The 20,718-nt window shown below is 44.4% G+C and overlaps 1 protein-coding gene across 12 annotated transcripts in view; it reads left to right on the forward strand.

The window, feature by feature from the left end:
- The window catches only part of mycbp2 (MYC binding protein 2), a 62,315-nt gene extending 41,724 nt beyond the window's left edge, over positions 1-20,591 (forward strand). For 4 of the 12 annotated variants that reach the window (XM_030080311.1, XM_030080314.1, XM_030080312.1 and 1 more), the window contains 34 exons: positions 186-326; positions 2,594-2,818; positions 3,930-4,062; positions 4,179-4,304; positions 5,360-5,539; positions 6,622-6,726; positions 7,541-9,181; positions 9,357-9,526; positions 9,719-9,963; positions 10,071-10,238; positions 11,099-11,256; positions 11,368-11,567; positions 11,994-12,143; positions 12,241-12,401; positions 12,679-12,835; positions 12,996-13,220; positions 13,326-13,391; positions 13,835-14,074; positions 14,259-14,348; positions 14,484-14,564; positions 14,682-14,948; positions 15,557-15,840; positions 15,958-16,054; positions 16,235-16,354; positions 16,452-16,553; positions 16,660-16,788; positions 16,996-17,128; positions 17,321-17,424; positions 17,626-17,814; positions 17,926-18,033; positions 18,358-18,567; positions 18,679-18,786; positions 18,889-19,054; positions 19,186-20,591. In XM_030080311.1, coding sequence (XP_029936171.1) covers positions 186-326; positions 2,594-2,818; positions 3,930-4,062; positions 4,179-4,304; positions 5,360-5,539; positions 6,622-6,726; positions 7,541-9,181; positions 9,357-9,526; positions 9,719-9,963; positions 10,071-10,238; positions 11,099-11,256; positions 11,368-11,567; positions 11,994-12,143; positions 12,241-12,401; positions 12,679-12,835; positions 12,996-13,220; positions 13,326-13,391; positions 13,835-14,074; positions 14,259-14,348; positions 14,484-14,564; positions 14,682-14,948; positions 15,557-15,840; positions 15,958-16,054; positions 16,235-16,354; positions 16,452-16,553; positions 16,660-16,788; positions 16,996-17,128; positions 17,321-17,424; positions 17,626-17,814; positions 17,926-18,033; positions 18,358-18,567; positions 18,679-18,786; positions 18,889-19,054; positions 19,186-19,301 — 6,795 coding nt within the window. In that variant the 3' untranslated portion in view covers positions 19,302-20,591. The remainder of the gene's footprint in view (positions 1-185; positions 327-2,593; positions 2,819-3,929; positions 4,063-4,178; positions 4,305-5,359; positions 5,540-6,621; positions 6,727-7,540; positions 9,182-9,356; positions 9,527-9,718; positions 9,964-10,070; positions 10,239-11,098; positions 11,257-11,367; positions 11,568-11,993; positions 12,144-12,240; positions 12,402-12,678; positions 12,836-12,995; positions 13,221-13,325; positions 13,392-13,834; positions 14,075-14,258; positions 14,349-14,483; positions 14,565-14,681; positions 14,949-15,556; positions 15,841-15,957; positions 16,055-16,234; positions 16,355-16,451; positions 16,554-16,659; positions 16,789-16,995; positions 17,129-17,320; positions 17,425-17,625; positions 17,815-17,925; positions 18,034-18,357; positions 18,568-18,678; positions 18,787-18,888; positions 19,055-19,185) is intronic. The other 8 variants (XM_030080315.1, XM_030080317.1, XM_030080313.1 and 5 more) reach the window with 8 other exon arrangements.
- Positions 20,592-20,718: the final 127 nt, after the last annotated feature.

Raw genomic sequence — 20,718 nt, forward strand, 5'->3', positions numbered from 1 at the left:
CATCCTCTCAGTAGCAGCTGTAATGAAATTATCTCTCTTCTGTAACTCCACGTTCCGGCCCTCTAATTGGACTCGGGTCTCTCCTGCAGCCTCAGAGTTGGTCTGTGTGAGGGATCTGCCCCTCCTGTTTCCATAGTAACAGGAGGGCATGGCTGTGCTCTGCTCTGTTGCTTGTTTTCCCATAGATCCACAATGATGATGGTGTGTGGCTCAGGCTGAATGATGAAACTATAAAGAAGTATGTTCCCAACATGAATGGGTACACTGAAGCCTGGTGCCTCTCTTTTAACCAGCACCTGGCCAGGAGCCTCCTGGTCCCAGCCGACGTAAGTAGAAGGCCTGCTGAGCAATCTGACTCAGTTGAATGGCAGAGGCTCCTGCGCTGCTCATTTAGGGAAAACTCAGATCACCATCCCTGTTTAACCCAGTAGGGAAAGACTAACAGTGAAGGTTTTCAAGGCCCCTCCTCCAACTCCCTACAGTTTGACACCCATTCCCCAAATGCCCTTAAAGCATGGAAAACTGAGAACATCTTCAGAGTATTAGGACCACTGTAGGGGTGTTCTCTTGCATGACGCATCTACTGTATCTGAGCAACATTGAGTACCAAGCTTTCACTAACAGGAACCACAGCAGCAGGGAGCGTGCATGCATTAACTTATATCTGAGGGTGGAAAGTTTACTGTAAAACATAACCATCATGTGTTTGGTTGGACGTAATACTTGTAAACTCTCACGTGCCTAGTTAGTACGTGTTCAGAGCACTGCAGTGAACCCCAATGCAGGAATTGATCGAAAAGGGGTGATGTAGTAGATGAGCAATTTCAGAGTGTGGTTTAGTGGGTCCATCTGCACTGTTGAGTCTTCTTTGCCTCATTGCCTCTCACTCATAATTCACAAACAACAACAGACACAGCATGTGATTATAAGGGCTTCTCTCACATTTTGCTCCATGCCACAAAAACCACCAGAAGATGCAGCACAAGCAAAACAGAATTTGAGTGGGTACTGTTTAAACATTACGCGTTCCATAGCGTTGGAGTAATGAAGGTAGATGCTCAAAGATTACAGGTAATATCACGGTGGTTTTCTGTCATGAAGCAATCACTGGTCCACAAAAAGCTTCAGTGGGAAATTGTACTTCTACTGCTCCACAATTCCACCTTTGCATTGGGATGCTTAAGGCTCTTAAGAGGCTTTCATGTAAGGTCTTGTCTGAACAGCATGACATGCTACATCATCCAAGTGGGGAATTTTTTTGGAAGTTTCTACTTTGTCGTATCTTTTTTTTTCTTTTGTTTTAATTTGAAGAATTTGTATGATCGTGATTGAATCATGGACTAAGAAACAATGACCTGAAAATCTTCAAAGTGAACGAATCTACCCCTGCAAATGTTTTTTTTTTTTTTTTTTTTTTTTTTCCTAGTACATTTGATATGACTGCCTGTAAAGCATTCAAAGATCTGACCGGCTTTGTCAGTGCTCCCAGTTCCTCATGGTCCCTCATCATCCAATCCAGTTTCCCTTAAAGGCCTGTCTGACATCAGTCAAATTTTGTCCTTCTCTTCACTTTGTCAAATAATCTCTAATGGCAGAAAGTCCTGAAGAAACAAGCCAAAAACGATTTTTCTTCCAAAAAAATACATCAACGCTTTCCCCCCTATTTTTTTTTTCTCTCCGCTATTGAACCGTCTGCCGTTTCTTGACTGTCTCACAATCTGTTGCTCAGAATGTCTTTAATGCTAGCCAAGGAGTCAGGGATATCGGCTTTTTGTCGTGGACCCCCTTAACTATATTCCCACCACAGGTGAGTTCTATGAAGGACAGATGTATGTAGCTTGACTGCCCCATAGCTTTTCATCAGTCTGTTATTTCTACTTGTCCTCTTGAACCCCTGTGATGTTGTAGACTTCCCAAGGTGTAACAGTCAGACATAAGAGGGAAGAACCAAAGTTGCATGGTTGTTTTTGTTTCATTTTGACATCTGAACAGTGATTACATGTCAGAGACTACCGCCAGTCCCTTAGACCCCCGTAGAAGTTATATTTGGGATTTATAAGCCATTATTGCTACTTATTCCCTAAAAAAAAACTGTCCTTAATGTGTTTGTTGCATGGGGATGAAGAGATCAGTGTCCATTCTGTTGCATGAGATTTGTTTGGAAAGGTTGAAATGTACTGTACAGTCTTGTATCCCTGTATGTCACAGCATGCTTCCTTGTAGATTACATTGAAAAAGTAAACCTTACACTGAATTTGAGCCAGTCCATTGTCTACTGGTCATTTATCTGTATCACTGCAATATTTGATGGATGTGTTGAATTCTTATGTTGTATCAGTATTCCAGGTATTTTGGTGTGAAACTATATTGATCCACTGTGTATTGCTATTTATACCCTATAGAATTTTTGTTTTATATCTGTAAGTGTCAAAAGAGGGTCATTTTGAGGAAAGAGCTAGTTTACTCTTTGAATGAGTAGCTTTCCTCCACAATAACCCAGGACTAATCAACCCAAATTGGTCCTGGTTTGTTTCATATTTACAGTCTCTTAAAACATTGTCCCGCCTTTAATCCATGCTGTTCCTTCTTGCAGGAGGCCAGGGGCCAGTCGGAGGAGAACGCAAAGGAGGTGAGCAGCCGCCCCTCCCACGAGGCCCCCTTGCGGGAGCAGAGAAGGGCAGGGCAGGGCGGCGGCCCGGGGCTTTATAAGGTAGTGAAGACCGGCCCCTCTGGTCACAACATCAGAAGCTGCCCAAACCTTAGGGGTATCCCCATTGGAATGTTAGTTCTTGGGAACAAGGTCAAGGCCATAGGCGAGGTACGCACTCACCCCAAAAAAATGTGTTTTTTGTGGCTACAGTTGAATAAATCAGTCTATTTAGATCACTTAAAGTACTACTACTTGTTGTTAGATTTTTCCCTTAATTTTGCTAACAGGCAGAAATAAGTATTTGCTCCTCTTTTTTTCTTGAATTAAGTGATTTTAAATGTAAAGAATGTAATTTCTCTTTCTAAGGGGAATACAAGTGGTGCCTTTGGGTGTGGGTGTGTGTTTTGTATCTTTCCGCTTGTTGAGGGTCATTCTCTTTAATGAATTCCCCTGGCTACAGCATTTTTTTACATGCATCCTTACTAATTTCAGTTTGTCTATAAATTCATTTCAGTTTCAAGGTGTCTTATTCTGCTGCCTCTAGACTTCTCAATCGAAGTCTGACTTGACAAAATGCTGGAGCCGTACTGTGCCTTGACTGCAGCTTTCTTGCACTCTTTTAACTCTGCTGTGAATAACTTGGTACTTTGAACTCTCTTTGACCTCGTACTGAATGGAGTCTCTTCTCTTTTGGACGTGACCTCTCATTGGCTGCTGTGGTGTGTCATGCTGTTCAAAAAAAAAATTCCTCTCTGAGCCTGTACTGGAATGCCCTGTCTGGATCTGAGATGTGCAGCCCGCACACACTAACACCTCCATCTGTGTCTGTTTGTCCAAAATGATAATATTTCAGGGAGTTAAGAAAAAACAACCCCATGCATTTACCTTTCAATAAGCTACCCCTTTTTAGAGTAAGTTTTTTTTTCCTTTTAGCTACATCAGTTTTGTCCCCCAGTGTCTGTTGGTACAAAAAAAAAAGAAAACAATCGATCAATTCAAATTAATGTGATCTACTGTTGTGGACTGTGTGTATCAATCAGATGAAAATGAATGTGTTTGCATGATAGTGATCTACTGTAGTTGTGTGTGTGCGTGTGTGTGTTGTGGTTCTCTACATAGTCTGTGTAATGATAACATGGATGGCCTTGTGTGTATGAGGAAAATGTCTGTAATGAGCTTTTTTGATAGATCAGGACTAGACGGGAGTGTGTGTATGTTTGTGCGCATTAGAGCGATTCACTGTGTGTGAGTAGGATAAAGAGCATTGTTTGTGCATCAGGTGGTCAACTCAGAGGGAACCTGGGTGCAGCTGGATAAGAACAGCGTGGTGGAGTTTTGTGAGAGCGATGAAGGAGAGGCCTGGTCACTGGCCAGAGACCGCGGGGGAAACCAGTACCTTCGCCACGATGATGGTAAAAAGCACTGCTTGATCTCAGTGTATAATGCTTCACTCCAATTTTGTTTTTTTTTTCTCAGTTGGAAAATTATTGTACCAGTAATTATCGAACCATCTAATCTGCTCTTGTAGAACAAGCCTTGCTTGAACATGGGGCCCAGACCCCACCGCCCAGCCCGTTCTCTGTGCAGGCCTTCAACAGAGCCACAACTTCCAATGGAGCACAGGGCTTTGACTATGGCATCTCCAACAACAAAGGTGTGGTCAGCTTGGTGGTGACAGTTTTTTTTTTTTTTTTTTTTTTTTTTTAAAGAGATATTGAAGAGTTCTTATTCTTACTCCACTTACTCCATCTTTGCTTTTAACATCCACATTTTTCTGCTGTTCATTTATGTTTGAGTCCTGTGGCGTTACTGAAAGATTTTGAGTGCAGTCACTCCATTTAGCTGTGTATACAGTATCTCATCTCTTCTCTCTGCCTCTGTCTTCATTGCCTTTACTCTCCACTTTATTGTCAGTTTCTTGTCAGTGGTTTTGACTAGGACTTTCTCATAACCTGATGGATACATTCCGCCTATCTTAACTCTTAAGAAAAAAAAAAAAAAAAAAAATAGGCTCATGTCTCAAGTTAAGTCTACTCAGAACAATCCTAGTTCCAGTTCAGCCATATTAAGGATTCATGAATTTTGATTAAGTAGTTATTTTTGTCTAGTGCAGCATTAGGAATTTCACCTTTACTGCAAATGAAGAGGGATTTTGTCGTCCACAACATATAGCAGTGACACTAACACTGAACATATGCGGTGCAGTGTCGACCGATCAATCCGGCTAAAGTCATAGGTTCCATCGGTTAATCACTGATCTCTCATCTCTTTTGATTTCTGCATGGTGGTTGTTGTGTCTCCTGTTGTATCATGCCTAACATCGCTGCAGTGTCAGGCATATGTGTCTGTCTGTGTGCATGGGCCAGTCAGTGTGCTTCTGTCCAGTTGGATTCAATGACTATTCGAGCTGCTCCAATCCATCTGAGTGGTACAGCGGTTAGCCCAACACCTGGCCCTGAACACGTCTCTGTGGCGTCACCCATTACCCCACGTTGCCTTAGTTGACTCCCTTAGAAAACCACCAACCCCACCCCACCTTCCCCCCCTCAAAATACCCTCACCCCAATTGCGTTGTGGGAGATGACTGAATGACTGATCGATGGATAATCTAATGATTAATACTGAATGACTTGCATCCCCCTTTTGAATCCTAAAACCGTAGCATAAGCTGTAGTTTTTTTCCCCTTCCTCTGTCTCCCATATTTGCAGGTGACCGGTTGAGTGCCATACTGAATTCCATTCAGTCTGGGCCCTTCCTCCCAGCAGCTCCCTCCTCCTCCTCCGTATTTGAGCAAGCCGCCCAACCTCCCTCTTCCTCCCTTGTCCACAGTCCATTTGTGTTTGGACAATCCCCTTCCCAACTGTCTCAGCCGCAACCACAGCTTCCGAGTAAGTCTGTCCTTCTGTCTGACAGTGTCGGCGCTTGCTTGCACAGGTGCTGGTCCCTCTCCTCCCAACTCTTCCCTTATTGGTTTGTGTTTTTCTGACTCATTCTCTATTCCTTTTATTTATTTTATTTGGGGAGGGTCGAGACTGATGTGTGACACATAACATTGCTGTTATGTTCTGCACTGGAAAAAATGTCCTTCTAAACAAGCCTGTAAGTTGGATATTGAGTGTGAAATCTTGTTTCTAGAAATTTGGCGGCTTAAACTGCAACGGAAACAAGTGAAATTGTGTCATCCCCTTTGCAGGTTTTTCACTTGTTTTAACAAAAACAAGATTTTGAACCTCAGCACTAGATTAAATGCCTTTGTCAGATGGATATTTTTTTTACAGTGCTTAGGTTATGGGCTGAATTGCTTCTTATTCTGCTTTCTGCTTGCTCTGTATTGTATAGCCAGCTTGTCCCTCTCTTCCTCATCATCTTCATTGCTGCTTTAACTTCAGCTCTGCAGCTTCCATTCTTGCTTTAGTTCCCTATTCACCCTCTGCCTCAACCAGCCCAGGGCTCATCTGCAAATGTAAACAACTGTAGTTCCCATGGTACAATGTTTTAAATCCGGAGTAACATGCTGACAGCATAATTTCATATGGGCCTACTCATTAATCAGAGGAACCGTGTTTATAGCACAGGTATTCATAGCTTATACTTATACCAGTTGATTTCAATGTAATAGAAAATGCCATAATTTGAATAGAGTTAAGGTTTCAAAATACTGTTGATCTATTTGTAACTTCTACCTGTCTAGCTCTCTTTTTACTTTCTATCTCGCTACTTTCTCTCTACATGTCTGTTACCCTTTTTCTCTGCTTACTTCTCTGCTGATCCTTTTCTCTGTTTGTCAGTCTTTCTCTTTTCTTATCTTTGTAGCTCTCTGCCTATTGATCTTTCTGTCTATCGCTCGAATTTCTTGTCCTATTGTCCTTTTCTATTTTACCTTCTTGGCCTCTTTGCCCTCTTTCTCTCTGTGATGGCCTCCCTGCATTTCGTGCCTTGTTTGTTTACCTGCTACTGTTTCCCGCTGTAGATGGTTCATCACGCAGCCTTGCTTCTCGCGAGCGTGTGCACAAAAGCAGTGTGTCCGTGGCTGGGCATGGTACTGCACTCTCATCTCTTGCTCTCAGGCAAAAGGGTGGGTAATCACAGAATGCATGCCTCCTTCAGACTGGACAGAGGGTGGGTAGGAACCTGTGAAAGAAACATGATCTGTACCGTAGTGAACAAAGGGCTTTGTATTGTCCCTCGTGAATCACATTTGGGATGTCTTGTGTGAGCATCCTTCAGAACTATGTCCATAAGGTAGGCCTTGGCTAAAGACATTAGTACAATCAAGTGAATACTTGACTCTTAATTATGACTTTTGAAGTGAAAATCAGTTCACAAACAACAACAACATGAAGTGGGGAAAAGTAAAATGGTATAAAACCATTCCCAGGTATCTTGATAAGTTAAGTGAAGTGTTAAGTGTTACTAAACTAATGGCCTTCAAAAGGTTTCAATCTTGATTCCTGGTCAAAATATAGGCTAGATCTAGTGCTGATAGTGGTAGCAAAGTTCTCAGGACTGGGCTGGAATCCATCTTTCATCAGCTCCTCCATGGTCCATTGGCTATCCTCATCCATATCAGAGACTGTCAGGAAATACATGGACAGAGCTGTGGAAGAAGTACCATCCTAAAGAAGATCTCATCTAGGCTTGTTTATATAAAAAAATTGTCATTTCTACTGTCATTTCTTTTATTAAGTATAACATCTCTTTCTCCTTTGGTACATTGTTTCATTTTCTTCCTTCCCTCCATTTCATGTTTTGATGCTTTCTATGCAGTACCTCCTTTGTTCTCCCCTCAGACGTTGTGTGTTTACCCAGAGTTATATGAATTCACACTGAATCATTGCTGAATCAACACTCCTTTCTAGTGTAACTATATATGAATTATTAACGTTTAGGTGAACGAGGGAACGTGTTGTCTGGTGCCCGACCCATGTCCCCAGCCTCTAAACACCGTCAGGAGAGTCGATCGCCCAAACAGGAGAATAGGGGCAGCCGCACATCAGACCAGAGCAGAATCAAGGCGAATGACGGTGGACTCTCTGCCAGTGAAGCCCTGATCTTGAGGTCGGACACAGCCAAACTGAGGTCTGACTCTCACAGCCGCTCCCACTCTCCCAACCACAACACTCTACAAGCCCTGAAAGCAGACGGACGCACCTCAGGACTTAGGGCTGAGTCCCCAAACCCTAGCTCTCGTTCCTCCTCTCCCAAACAGAAAGGCCTGAGCTCCACTTCAGGCAGGTCGAGTCCCTCCAGCACCTCTTCCCAGTACTCTTCTTCAACCCACCATGACAAGAACCTCCCACCTAAAGTCAGCCCATCCTCTAAGGCCCGGCTGGAGCCTCCCAGAGAGAGGTCCAAGTCAGACTCGTACACCCTGGACCCAGACACACTCAGAAAGAAGAAGGTTCCACTTACAGAACCTCTCAGAGGCAGGTCTACCTCCCCTAAACCCAAACTGTCTCCTAAAGATCCAAACAAAGAAGCGATAAGTAATGCAGAGAACCGTGCTCCCTCTCCACATGTGACCCAAGAGAATCTCCACAGTGAAGTGGTGGAAGTGTGTACCTCTAGTGCTCTCCTCTCCAACGAGGAAGCCAACGATGAGAATGTGGAGGTGCGTAATGCTGAAGAGGGTTCATCTAAGGTACACTTTAGCATCGGCAAAGCCCCTGTTAAAGAGGAGTTAGAGAGCCGCTCCTCACCCAAGGTCAGCCGCAAGACCTCCAGTCGCCATGTTCGCCCTAAGAAGGACAAATCTGGGCCTCTGTTTAAAGGTGAGAGCACATCAAGGCTCACAGAGCCTGCCAAGCAGGCCATGTCACCCTCAGTGGCTGAATGTGCCCGGGCAGTCTTTGCTGCGTTCCTATGGCATGAGGGCATTGTCCACGATGCAATGGCCTGTTCCTCCTTTCTAAAGTTTAACCCAGACTTAACTAAAGAGCATGCACCCATCCGTAGCTCTCTGGGGGGACAAGGTGCTGAGGAGAAGGAGAGCAAGTTAAAGAACCGCCACTCCCTAGAGATTTCCTCTGCACTGAACATGTTTAATATTGCTCCACATGGCCCAGACATCTCCAAAATGGGCAGCATCAACAAGAACAAGGTGCTCTCCATGTTGAAGGAGCCTCCACTGCCAGAGAAATGTGAGGATGGGAAAGGAGAAGCCATGTCCTACGAGATGACCTCTCACCCCTCTATGAGGGCCAAGTCAATCTTGCCCTTAACCTTACAGCATCTGGTGGCTTTCTGGGAGGACATTTCCATGGCTACCATCAAGGCAGCCACTCAGAACATGATCTTCCCCAGCCCAGGTTCCAGTGCCATCTTGAAAAAGAAGGAGCATGAGAAGGACAGTAAAAAGTCAAAGAAGGAGAAAAAGAAGAGGGAGAAGACAGAGGTGCGTCCCAGAGGGAATCTGTTTGGGGAGATGGCACAGCTTGCAATGGGTGGACCTGAAAAAGACACTATTTGCGAGCTGTGTGGAGAGTCTCACCCATATCCTGTCACCTACCACATGAGACAGGCTCACCCAGGTAAGAATAAAGGTTGCTTTGGTTCGATTCCTCAAGAGAGTTTTGAAGTTGTAAAGTTAGGGCATTTGTCCTTGAAAGAGTCTATCAGTCTCTTTATACTGTTTTTATAAAAGTAGCTTACATCTATAAAATTTGTTCTGTGCCTCCAACATCCCTCTTTTGCGTCCTGTGGCAGGCTGTGGTCGCTATGCTGGAGGTCAAGGCTACAACAGCATCGGCCACTTCTGTGGTGGTTGGGCAGGAAATTGTGGAGATGGAGGCATAGGAGGCAGCACCTGGTACTTGGTGTGTGATCGCTGCCGAGAGAAATACCTGAGAGAGAAACAGACTGCTGCAAGGGAAAAGGTAGCCTACTTCTGTGTGGTTTAATCACTTTAAGGGGAATGTCACCTATTTTCAGTTGTAAAATATGTCTTTCTCTGTCATTTGGGCAATACTATTTATTATCTATATTATGAAACCACTGTCAGCATGGCCCTTAACCATTGCACCAATTTTCTGCTCTTAAACTAACACTAATCTGTGTTACTCTGCTAGGTGAAGCAGTCCAGGAAGAAACCTCTGCAGGTGAAGACCCCAAGAGCACTGCCCACTATGGAGGCTCACCAAGTGATCCGGGCCAATGCTTTGTTCCTGCTGTCTCTAAGCAGTGCTGCCGAGCCCAGCATGCTGTGCCACCACCCTCCCCGGCCCCTGCATTCCCAGCTCCCCAGCCTTAAGGAAGGCGTCTCGGACGAACTCCCCAATAAAATGGGCTGCCTCTACCTGCAGACTCTGGCCAGGTAGTTTTCAACTTAGTTAATAACATGTCGCCTTTTTATAGACAGGAATACCATATAATGACATGTTATTTGTGTCATGACTCACTGAAACTCCTGACACCCCTCAGGCAACACACAGAGAACTTTGGTGGCTACCAAGATGACAACCTCTTTCAAGATGAGATGAGATACCTGCGCTCCACATCTGTTCCTGCCCCTTACATTTCAGTCACCCCTGATGCCTGTCCCAATGTGTTTGAGGAACCAGAAAGCAACATGAAATCAATGCCCCCCAGGTAGCACATCTTTGTACAATTTTCCTAACTGAATTGCCCTTATTTGTGTGCTTTCGAGCACACTACAACCACAGCATGTGTCTTTACAGAATTTGTCTCTGCATCACCAGATTCTATTGCTTTTCAAAGCAATCCAACTCTTTTTTTTTTTTTCTTAGAAATTAGGTTTTATTGCACATTATTTTTCTGGTGCACAATAATGAAGGAATGTTGACAGTAGACCAGCAGGTGGTGTCGTTTCTTACATATTTTATAAAGATGGACATGCAGCTCTCTCTCCCTCTTCCTTTGTTGCTTTCTCTTTCTCTTTCTCTGCCATGCTCATTCTATATTTACATCAAGTTGTTCACATACACACACTCACAAGCTATTGCTTTGTCAGCAAGCACACACCTGTTTCCTCAGAAAACCACCAGTAGCATACTATATACAGTACAAAATGACTTGAGCTCTCCACTCTCCGGTTAGGATTGTTTTAGCTGTCATCTGCAAGCACACAAGAACCTCATGCATGAACATGTTTGACCTACCTGGTAGACTGTATTCCAATTGCATTTTTATGAATTAAATTTCACTGTGCACATAGAAGTTAAAAATTTGGAGGGGGAATGTGTGCCTGCAAGTGCCTCTTTAAACAATATACGTATGTACTATATGGTTGTTGCAGTTGGTCTTTTTTTCTGTTTCCAGTATCTGTATCCATCCCTCGACTAACTGCCTCCTAAAATAAACACAGACTATTGCTTTGTTCAGCAGGCGTATTTTGTTCTTTATAAAAGTCAACAGGATTTTTGAGTAATTTTAGACCAGATTTTCTTTGTCATTTGTTCACGTGTCTGTCTTTGCATTCTCATTTTTAGTTTGGAGACCAGTCCAATCACAGACAGTGACACCGCTAAGCGCACAGTGTTCCAGAGGTCTTACTCAGTCGTTGCCTCTGAGTATGACAAGCAGCACTCAGCCTCTCCAGCACGGGTCAAAGCCGTGCCAAGACGCAGGGTCCACAGCGGTGATGCAGGTAAGCAAACTCTCTCATTATAGGTGTGAGAGGTTCAGTGACTTAGTAATAATGAGTATGAATGAGCTTCAGCGTCATATGTAACATTTAACTGTTGTGTCCTCCATACAGAGGTGGGCTCTTCGTTGCTGCGCCACCCCTCTCCAGAGCTGTCCCGGCTGATCTCAGCCCATGGCTCCCTCAGTAAAGGGGAGAGGAACTTCCAGTGGCCAGTTCTGGCTTTTGTTATCCAGCACCACGACCTGGAGGGCCTGGAGGTGGCCATGAAACACGCTTTGAGGAAGTCCGCCTGCAGGGTGTTCGCCATGGAGGTGAAGCAGGCTACACTGCAGTATTTCTTGTCACTTTCAGGCTGGCTTTACACAGTGCTACTTTGATACAATTAGTTGGGAGGTGCCAATTAAACTTTTACTATTGCTATGTCACCAGACTTCATCAGTCCAAATGATGAAGCACACCCAGTTCATGATTTTCATTAGATCGTTCTCCTATGGAACTCCAACTCAATTCAGCTCTGCATAACTGAAGCTGCATTCCAGTTGCACCACATGAAACCAGCTACAAGCTCAGTTTTACAGTAATTACTGTTAATTGATGGCTTTGACCCCTGTAATTAGTTGGCTGTCTATTGTGTCAGTTAAGCGGATTTGTATACTCATAATGTGAGTATATTAAATATTGTTTGTTGAATGTTAATGTGACTAATCAGTATGATTTACACTTGGTCTTTGTCACAGGCATTCAACTGGCTGCTGTGCAATGTGATCCAGACAACGTCACTGCATGATATCCTTTGGCATTTTGTAGCATCTCTCACCCCATCACCCTTCGAACCTGAGGAGGAGGAAGAGGATGAAAACAAAGGGAACAAAGAAAATGTGGAACAGGTGATTAGTGGTTAACAGCCAAACCCACTATAGCATTACTTAGGTTTTGTTGTTGTCTACTCGGTGTTACAAATATCTCCATCTTTGGCCACTTCAGGAAAGAGACCTTGGTGTGTGTGAACACCCCTTGTCAGACATTGTTATTGCTGGGGAGGCAGCCCATCCTCTCCCCCACACTTTCCACCGCCTCCTGCAGACCATCTCTGACCTCATGATGTCACTTCCCAGTGGTAGCTCCCTTCAGCAGATGGCCCTGAGGTACTCTTTCTCTAGCATGAGCATTAACACCAACATTCCTAGATTTATCTAATTGAAGTTGAAATAATTCATTGATAACATGCAAAATGTATAATTTCAGTTTTACACAATAGATTTTGGTATATTTTATTTATTGCACACTGTGATTAAGCAACATGAACCTTAGTCAGTTTAGCTCCTATTTCCACTTATCATCGTCTGCCTGTGTTTATTAGTCAGGTTTGAGCTTGTTTCACATTGTACAGGAAGGTAAACCCTTGTTAATTCATCCTTTTAGGTGCTGGAGTCTCAAGTTCAAGCAGTCCGACCACCAGTTCCTTCACCAGAGCAACGTTTTCCATCACATCAACAATATCCTGTCTAAGTCTGATGATGGAGACAGTGAAGAAAGCTTCAACATCAGTGTGCAGTCAGGCTATGAAGCAATCAGCCAGGTAGGACAGAAACTGCAGCCTCAGCAGTCATTTTTACAACAGTTGCCCGTCTGAGCCATGGGTGACATACGCTGGAAAATGCAGAACAGAGTGTAAAGGTTATGGTTTGTGTAGGACTGCTGTGTTCATGGTGTGATGAGTTATCTGTTTGTGGTGGTAGGATCTCTGCCTGGTGACTTGTCTGAAGGACCTGACCAGTGTAGTGGACATCAAGACGTCCAGTCGCCCTGCCATGATCGGCAGCCTGACAGATGGTTCCACAGAGACCTTCTGGGAGTCTGGAGACGAGGACAAGAACAAGACCAAGAGCATTACCATCAGTTGTGTTAAAGGCATCAACGCCTCCTACGTGTCAGTTCATGTTGACAACTCCAGAGACATTGGGGTGAGGAAGACACAGAAGGCCAGGGATTTTAGTTTTAACACTGCGTTCATTTAGGTTTCCCAGCTGGTTTAATTGAATTTCTGTTTTCCTCTGTCATATCTACAGAACAAAGTCACATCAATGACGTTCCTGTGTGGAAAAGCAATCGAGGACCTCTGCAGAATCAAACAGGTTTGGCTTTTTGATTTTTTTTTGCTTTGACTTCACGGTGAATCTGTCAGGGATGGGGGAGAGTAAGGAATATCCAATAAAACCTTTGCTTTAATGCATGCTGCACTGTCTTGAGAGACTGAGTCTGGAGCGTTTGATGTGGAGCCGAAGCCAATCCATTTACATCAAAGCCGCTTTCAAAACATGAAATCAGGTGGCATGTGGTCTCTCTGTGGTTTGTCTCTTTCAGCTGTCCTGTATATATTAACCTCTTCCTAGGCTTCCCTTTGAAGCAAGGGATGTGGAAACATTGAAGCATTAGATCAGGTTATTTAAAGGTTCACCCGGGTTGATCTAGTTATCGAACTGAGATAGCATAGAGCACATCCAGACATGGTGAAAATAATAGAAATAATAAATTAGTAAGGTTGTTTTCCAATCAAGCCCATGCCTTCTCACCCAAGGTTGACCTAGACTCGCGTCACATGGGCTGGGTGACAAGTGAGCTTCCTGGAGGGGATCATCATGTGATCAAGGTGGAACTGAAGGGTCCAGAGAACACCCTGAGGGTGCGGCAGGTGAAGGTTCTGGGCTGGAAGGAGGGTGAGAGCATCAAGATCGCAGGCCAGATCTCAGCCAGCATGGCCCAGCAAAAGAACTGTGAGGCCGAGACGCTCCGAGTTTTCCGTCTCATCACCTCACAGGTCTGTCAGTCCTCTAATTACTTCAAACACATGGCATCAGCATCACCTGACAACTTTTTTTTTTCACTATTATCATATAATATGCATCAGTATGAAACCTTAAGCTTCTGGCTCAGGTTACATTTGGATTCAAACAGTTGGAGTCTCCCGAAGGTCAACATTTTACCCCTGTTTGTATGTAAAGGTGTTTGGAAAGCTGATCTGTGGGGATGCAGAGCCAACTCCAGAGCAGGAGGAGAAGAACCTGCTTTCATCACCGGAGGGAGAGGACAAGGTCTGCACTGTTACCATCTGTGGTTGTACACTGCAAATGAATTCATTTCTGTCTATCTATCTGTCTGTCGGTCTGCCTGCCTTTATGTCTGATCCTAAACTTGTTGTTTTGTACTTTTTATATCTTTGTAATCAGGCACCGTCTGACGCAGACCTTAAAGAGCACATGGTCGGAATCATTTTCAGCAGGAGCAAACTGACCAACTTACAGAAACAGGTAAATAAATAGTCACATGTGCATTGCCTTTGACAGTGACCTCAAAAAACAGCAGTTCTTAGTGTGAGATATGATCATCGCTGCCCTCTGATGCATGTACTTATTTCTTCCTGCCAGGTGTGTGCACACATTGTCCAGGCCATCCGTATGGAGGCCACACGTGTGAGGGAGGAGTGGGAACATGCCATATCCAGCAAAGAGAATGCCAACTCCCAGCCCAGCGACGATGATGCCTCCTCAGATGCGTACTGCTTTGAACTCCTGTCCATGGTCCTGGCTCTGAGTGGCTCTAACGTTGGCCGCCAGTACCTGGCTCAGCAGCTCACACTCATGCAGGATCTGTTTTCTTTGCTGCACACTGCTTCACCACGAGTACAGAGACAGGTGGGTTACCATACATAACATAAGAACGATCCCTAACTAATACCAGAATGCATTAGTGCATTAGATTCTCTTTTTGACCTATTTTAAATATGTGCAAACTGTTGTTTCTGAGGAAAACCGAACACATACATGACTACTAAAGTGCCTGAAGTGATGTCAAGTGCAAAAAGAAAAAAAAAACTGCAGCACACTCAGCTCAATGCAGGCATTTTCCAGTCCTTCATAGTGGGCCAAGCTTTCAGCTGCAAAGACCTTCATCTCTTTAAATGTTTGCAAACAATCAGAAACCGGGGGCAAAAATGAGTGATTTCACTCACTTTTTAGCACAATTTGCTCTTCAAGAGCCAGAGTCAGCCTAGTCATAACAACAAGTAAGCCCTCTTTACCTGGGCAATATGAAAGCATTGATGTTGTAAAAATCAGTTTCAACAAATCACAAATAGTAGTTGTGTTCTGGTGAAAATTAAATCTTTAAATATTTACCTTTGTAAGACTTCTCACAAAACTCAGTCATCCACTTTAAATGCAAATGAGCTTCAATACAAATGTGCTCTGGGGCTAAACAGACCCTACGCTGTCTCACCTCCCCTCGCCTCATCTCATCTCAGGTGACGTCGCTGCTCAGACGCGTCCTCCCAGAGGTGACCCCTGTGCGACTTGCCAGCATCATTGGCGTGAAAGCTCTGCCACCAGCAGACATCAGTGACATCATCCACTCCACGGAGAAGGGTGACTGGAACAAGCTCGGCATCCTGGACATGTTCTTAGGCTGCATCGCTAAGGCCCTCACTGTTCAGCTGAAAGCCAAAGGGACCACCATCTCTGGCACGGCCGGCATGGCTGCAGGCAAGGGGGTCACAACTGTCACGCTGCCCATGATCTTCAACTCCAGGTGTGTTTGTTTCTGTTATATTTCCTATGAAATGTCAACCAAGATAAATTCAAACAGATTTACTGAAGACGATTCCCTTTGATTGTTAACCTTGTCTTTGCTTCCTGCCATGTGCAGCTACATCCGCAGAGGGGAGAGCCACTGGTGGATGAAAGGCTCCACTCCACCTCAGATTGCAGAGATCATCATAAAGCTGGTGAAAGACATGGCAGCTGTAAGTGTCCGGTGTCTGTATTGATCCTTCCTATTTACACTCTGCAAACATCATGTAACATTAAATCACTTTTACTCGTCTTTTATGTGTCATGTCTTCTTCTGTTCATGTTTAACAAATACCATTTATGCTCTGGATTAAAAGTTCTTGAATGACATGTGTTCTGTGCTCTTTTTTTAGGGCCACCTCTCAGATGCCTGGTCCAGAGTCACCAAAAATGCAATTGCTGAGACCATCATTGCTCTGACCAAAATGGAGGAGGAACACCGGTCTCCTGTACGCTGTATTGCCACCACCAGGGTATGGACTTGAGTCTTGTTAGAAATTTCAGGAATCTGTGTCATTTAGAAACACAATATTGGATTAATCATGTATACTTGCTTGTTCTTTCTGTTAGTTATGGCTGGCCCTCGCTTCGCTGTGTGTACTGGACCAGGACCATGTCGACAGGCTGTCCTCTGGTCGCTGGATGGGCAAGGACGGACAGCAGAAGCAGATGGTGAAAATTACAAAAGCACCAAACCTCTACACTGTAAAGATTTAACTGACTGACTGATAGAGCATCGAAAGAATAACACCTGGATTTCCTGCTCTCCTACTTACAGCCCATGTGTGACAACCATGACGATGGCGAGACAGCAGCCATCATCCTGTGTAACATGTGTGGCAACCTCTGCACCGACTGCGACCGCTTCCTCCACCTGCACCGGCGCACACGCTCTCACCAGAGACAGGTAAGTGGAGGCTGTCTATCTGAAGGAGACAACATCTCCCCCATCTGAAGCCTGAAATGTTCATAATCATTTGACATTCTTGCAATACTCTCATTGTCAAGTGTTCTTTGTTTATTTTGACAAAGAGGAGCCAGTTTGAGAAAAAGCAATAAAAGTCATGTTTAGGATAATGAGCTGGTGTTTAGTTTTGTTTCCTGGCTGTTTCAGGTGTTCAAAGAAGAGGAGGAGGCCATCAAGGTGGACCTCCATGAAGGCTGTGGGAGGACCAAGCTCTTTTGGCTGATGGCTCTGGCTGACTCAAAGACCATGAAGGCTATGGTGGAGTTCAGAGAGCACACAGGTGACATGCCCTCAGCGCATATCAAAGTGACTGCTTCTCTGAATAACGCTAAATGGCAGTGCTGTTTCCGTCAGTTATTGCAGAGGCTATAGAATTACATGCGAGGCCATGTTAGTTTAAAACCGGCTGTTTTCACGTGGGCTTCCTCTAGCACCGATTTTGCTCCGCCCTGACAATTCCATTTCTGTCCAGGTAAACCAGCATCCAGCAGCTCAGATGCCTGCAGGTTCTGTGGTACGAGGAACGGGACTGAGCTCTCCGCGGTGGGCAGCGTCTGCTCAGACCCGGACTGCCAGGTACGAAGCATTACCTGTTCACATGCCCGCACAACACAGAAACATACTGAACAATGAGGATGTACAGTAGCGGTGAATTACTTTACCACTGGTTTAGAAATTTAAGAACATATCTAAGTGTGCCCAGTAATTCTTGATGGAATGGACTTGTTGGCCGCAGTTTGGGAGCCTTTCCAACTTCCCTCATGTCGCCCTCCTTAGGAGTACGCCAAGCTGGCATGCAGTAAGACCCATCCTTGTGGGCACCCTTGTGGTGGGGTTAAGAATGAGGAAAGCTGTCTGCCATGTCTCCACGGTTGTGACAAGAGCACTGGCTGTCTGAAGCAGGATGCAGATGACATGTGTATGATCTGCTTTACTGAAGCGCTCTCTGCTGCTCCGGCAGTACAGGTACGCACTCGTGTTTATCCATGAGGTTTGAGACTTTCACAGAGGGGCTTATGTTTTTTTTTTTTTTTTCTGCTGTTCTTGTTTCTTACCTTCTCTTTGTTCTGTTCCCAGTTGGACTGCAGTCATGTGTTCCACCTTCAGTGCACACGCCGGGTTCTTGAAAACCGCTGGTTAGGGCCCCGGATCACCTTTGGTTTCATGTCATGCCCCATTTGCAAGGTAAGATGTTACCTGAGCCTCTGTGATTTAGGAGATTAACTCTGCAACAAAGGGCTTGGAAACTGTATCCACCACACCTTAAAGTTGATTTATCTTACCGTTTGCTTAAATGCTTTGTTCAAAGGAGCTCATTCATCTGTATAGCCTGCCCTTGCATACCATGACTGCTTTGTTCACTGTCACCTTGTTAAATGTCATCACTTGCCCCTGTATTTGTATTCATTATGTGGGCTTGTCAAAAGTGTGACACAGATACTCAATGGAATCACCTTTGTGAGAGTGATGAACTATGGCTGGATTGTTCACTTCATTCTTTGCCTCTAGAACAAAATCAATCACTCAGTGATCAAGGATCTGCTGGACCCCATTAAGGAGCTGTATGAGGATGTGAGGAGAAAGGCTCTGATGAGGCTGGAGTATGAGGGCCTCCATAAGAGTGAGGCGATCACCACTCCAGGAGCACGCTTCCACAACGACCCTGCAGGCTTTGCCATGAATAGATATGCATACTATGTCTGCTACAAGTGCAAGAAGGTACTGTAGGAGCTAACATTAAGTGTCGTTTTGACTGGGGGGGAAAGCAAGAAGCTCTACATGTGGTATACAGGCTGAGAGTTGATCATTTGATCATTTGCTCGTTTGCAGGCCTACTTTGGGGGAGAGGCACGCTGCGATGCAGAGGCAGGACAGGGAGACGACTACGACCCCAGTGAGCTGATCTGTGGAGCATGCTCCGATGTCTCCAGGGCTCAGGTGAGTAAAAACTGCTGTCACACTGGCACAGTGTTTATTTGTACACACAAAACTAGTCTGCATATCATCCCATCCCTGATAATTCATGTGCACTGTCACCAGATGTGCTCCAAGCATGGCACGGACTTCCTAGAGTACAAATGCCGGTACTGCTGCTCGGTGGCTGTTTTCTTCTGCTTTGGCACCACACACTTCTGCAACGCCTGCCACGACGACTTCCAGAGGATGACGAGCGTCCCCAAGGAGGAGCTGCCTCACTGTCCTGCAGGTGTTTAACAGTTATCTGGACTACACCACTCTGGAAAATGTTGAACTTTAAATTATTCAGTGTGCACACTGACCATTAGCAAACACTAGACTGGAATAACTGAGACATAATTGTTTTTCCTCTCATCACAGGGCCCAAAGGCAAGCAGCTGGAGGGTACTGAGTGCCCTCTGCATGTGGTTCATCCACCAACGGGGGAGGAATTCGCCTTGGGCTGCGGAGTGTGCCGGAACGCGCACACCTTCTAGTCATCAAGAGACCCCATACTGAAAACCTGTTCATCTACTGTGATTTCTGGCTGTTGCTGAAGCTCAGCCTCAAAGCTCGGCTCTTGTGTTGTCAGAATCCCCCTGGACACGGGACCAGGTTTCTACCGTAGCCAAGAGTCCTCAGGCACACTCTTCTACCAACACGAGTGTCCAGGCTCTGCTACAAACGTGTATAAGAGTCGAGGCTCCTTTGGATTCAGAGGAAACTGAATGAAAAAAGAAAAATTAAAATAAAAAAACCTTGTGACGTGTTTGCATGCGGCCGTTGTATCCCCTCGGCTTCCATAGACGTTGCACACCTCCTGATCACTGAAGTGTAACAATATATTGAAGATTAAACATTGAATATGAAATAAATTTGCTTAAGGCAACTGTGGATGAACGTGGATTAAAAAAAAAAACAAAAAAAACAAAGAGACAGGCCGTATTTCCAGCTTCCTAACTATGAATTTAAAATATTGTTGTATGTAAACTGACTTTTTTTCGTAATCCTGTACAGTATTCTCCACTGTCAAGTGCATCGTGGGTTGATGGACAAAAAAAAAAAAAAAAAGATGAGTTGGTGAATAAGACTGTTAAGAATGTCATGTCTGGGAGGAAAATAGTGTACGATTTATCTAATCTTGTATATAATGATAGTATCCAAAATAGCTGTATTCCGAAGTTGCTACTCTTCACTTCAGTTTCGTTTGATATTCTGGGTTATGTTTTGAGCCAGAACTTTTAATGAAGTGCAATACTGGGTGTGCCTCCTATCTTGCAGCTGTTTAACCTATGGAATGTATGTCAATAAAGCCACTGTACATTTTTATACAGTAGACACCGTTGTATCCCCCTCCCCTTCAAAATGTCAGATCACTTCTGTCGTCTGGAAATGATGAGGACCCTGGCGCCTGCAGTGAATGATAATGGATGTGAATCCCATTTTCAGCTCTGTCAAAAAAAAGGAAAAAAAAAAGAGAAGTAGTACCAAACCCTTCCACGATAATAATAGAAAAAAATATGTCACAGTGAGACTGATATCAAGGAGTGATTTCTGAACGTTTTGAGGGCCAGTCTTCACACCAAATATTGAAATAATTGTAAATCTGTAATGCTTTCCCTAGTAGGAGGCAGGGGGGATTGGGGGTTTGGGGAAGGGAGTGTGACAAAAACAGCTGCTGTTATATATATTAAAAAAAAAAAAAGCTTAATACTTGTGAATCTGCTCTGTAATATCTGTGGTGGATGGAGTTGAATGGTAATAAACCAGGTTCTCTGTTTCGCAAAGTATACATGTGTCATTTTCTTAATGGAAGTTTCATTTTCCACAGAGGGCCCTAATTGTCTGACCTATTATTGTTTTATTGATTAATTTCATACTGAATTTTAAGATTTCATACTAAATCTAAATTTT

Source organism: Myripristis murdjan, chromosome 21 (assembly GCF_902150065.1).
Source record: "Myripristis murdjan chromosome 21, fMyrMur1.1, whole genome shotgun sequence".
Lineage (NCBI taxonomy): Eukaryota > Metazoa > Chordata > Actinopteri > Holocentriformes > Holocentridae > Myripristis > Myripristis murdjan.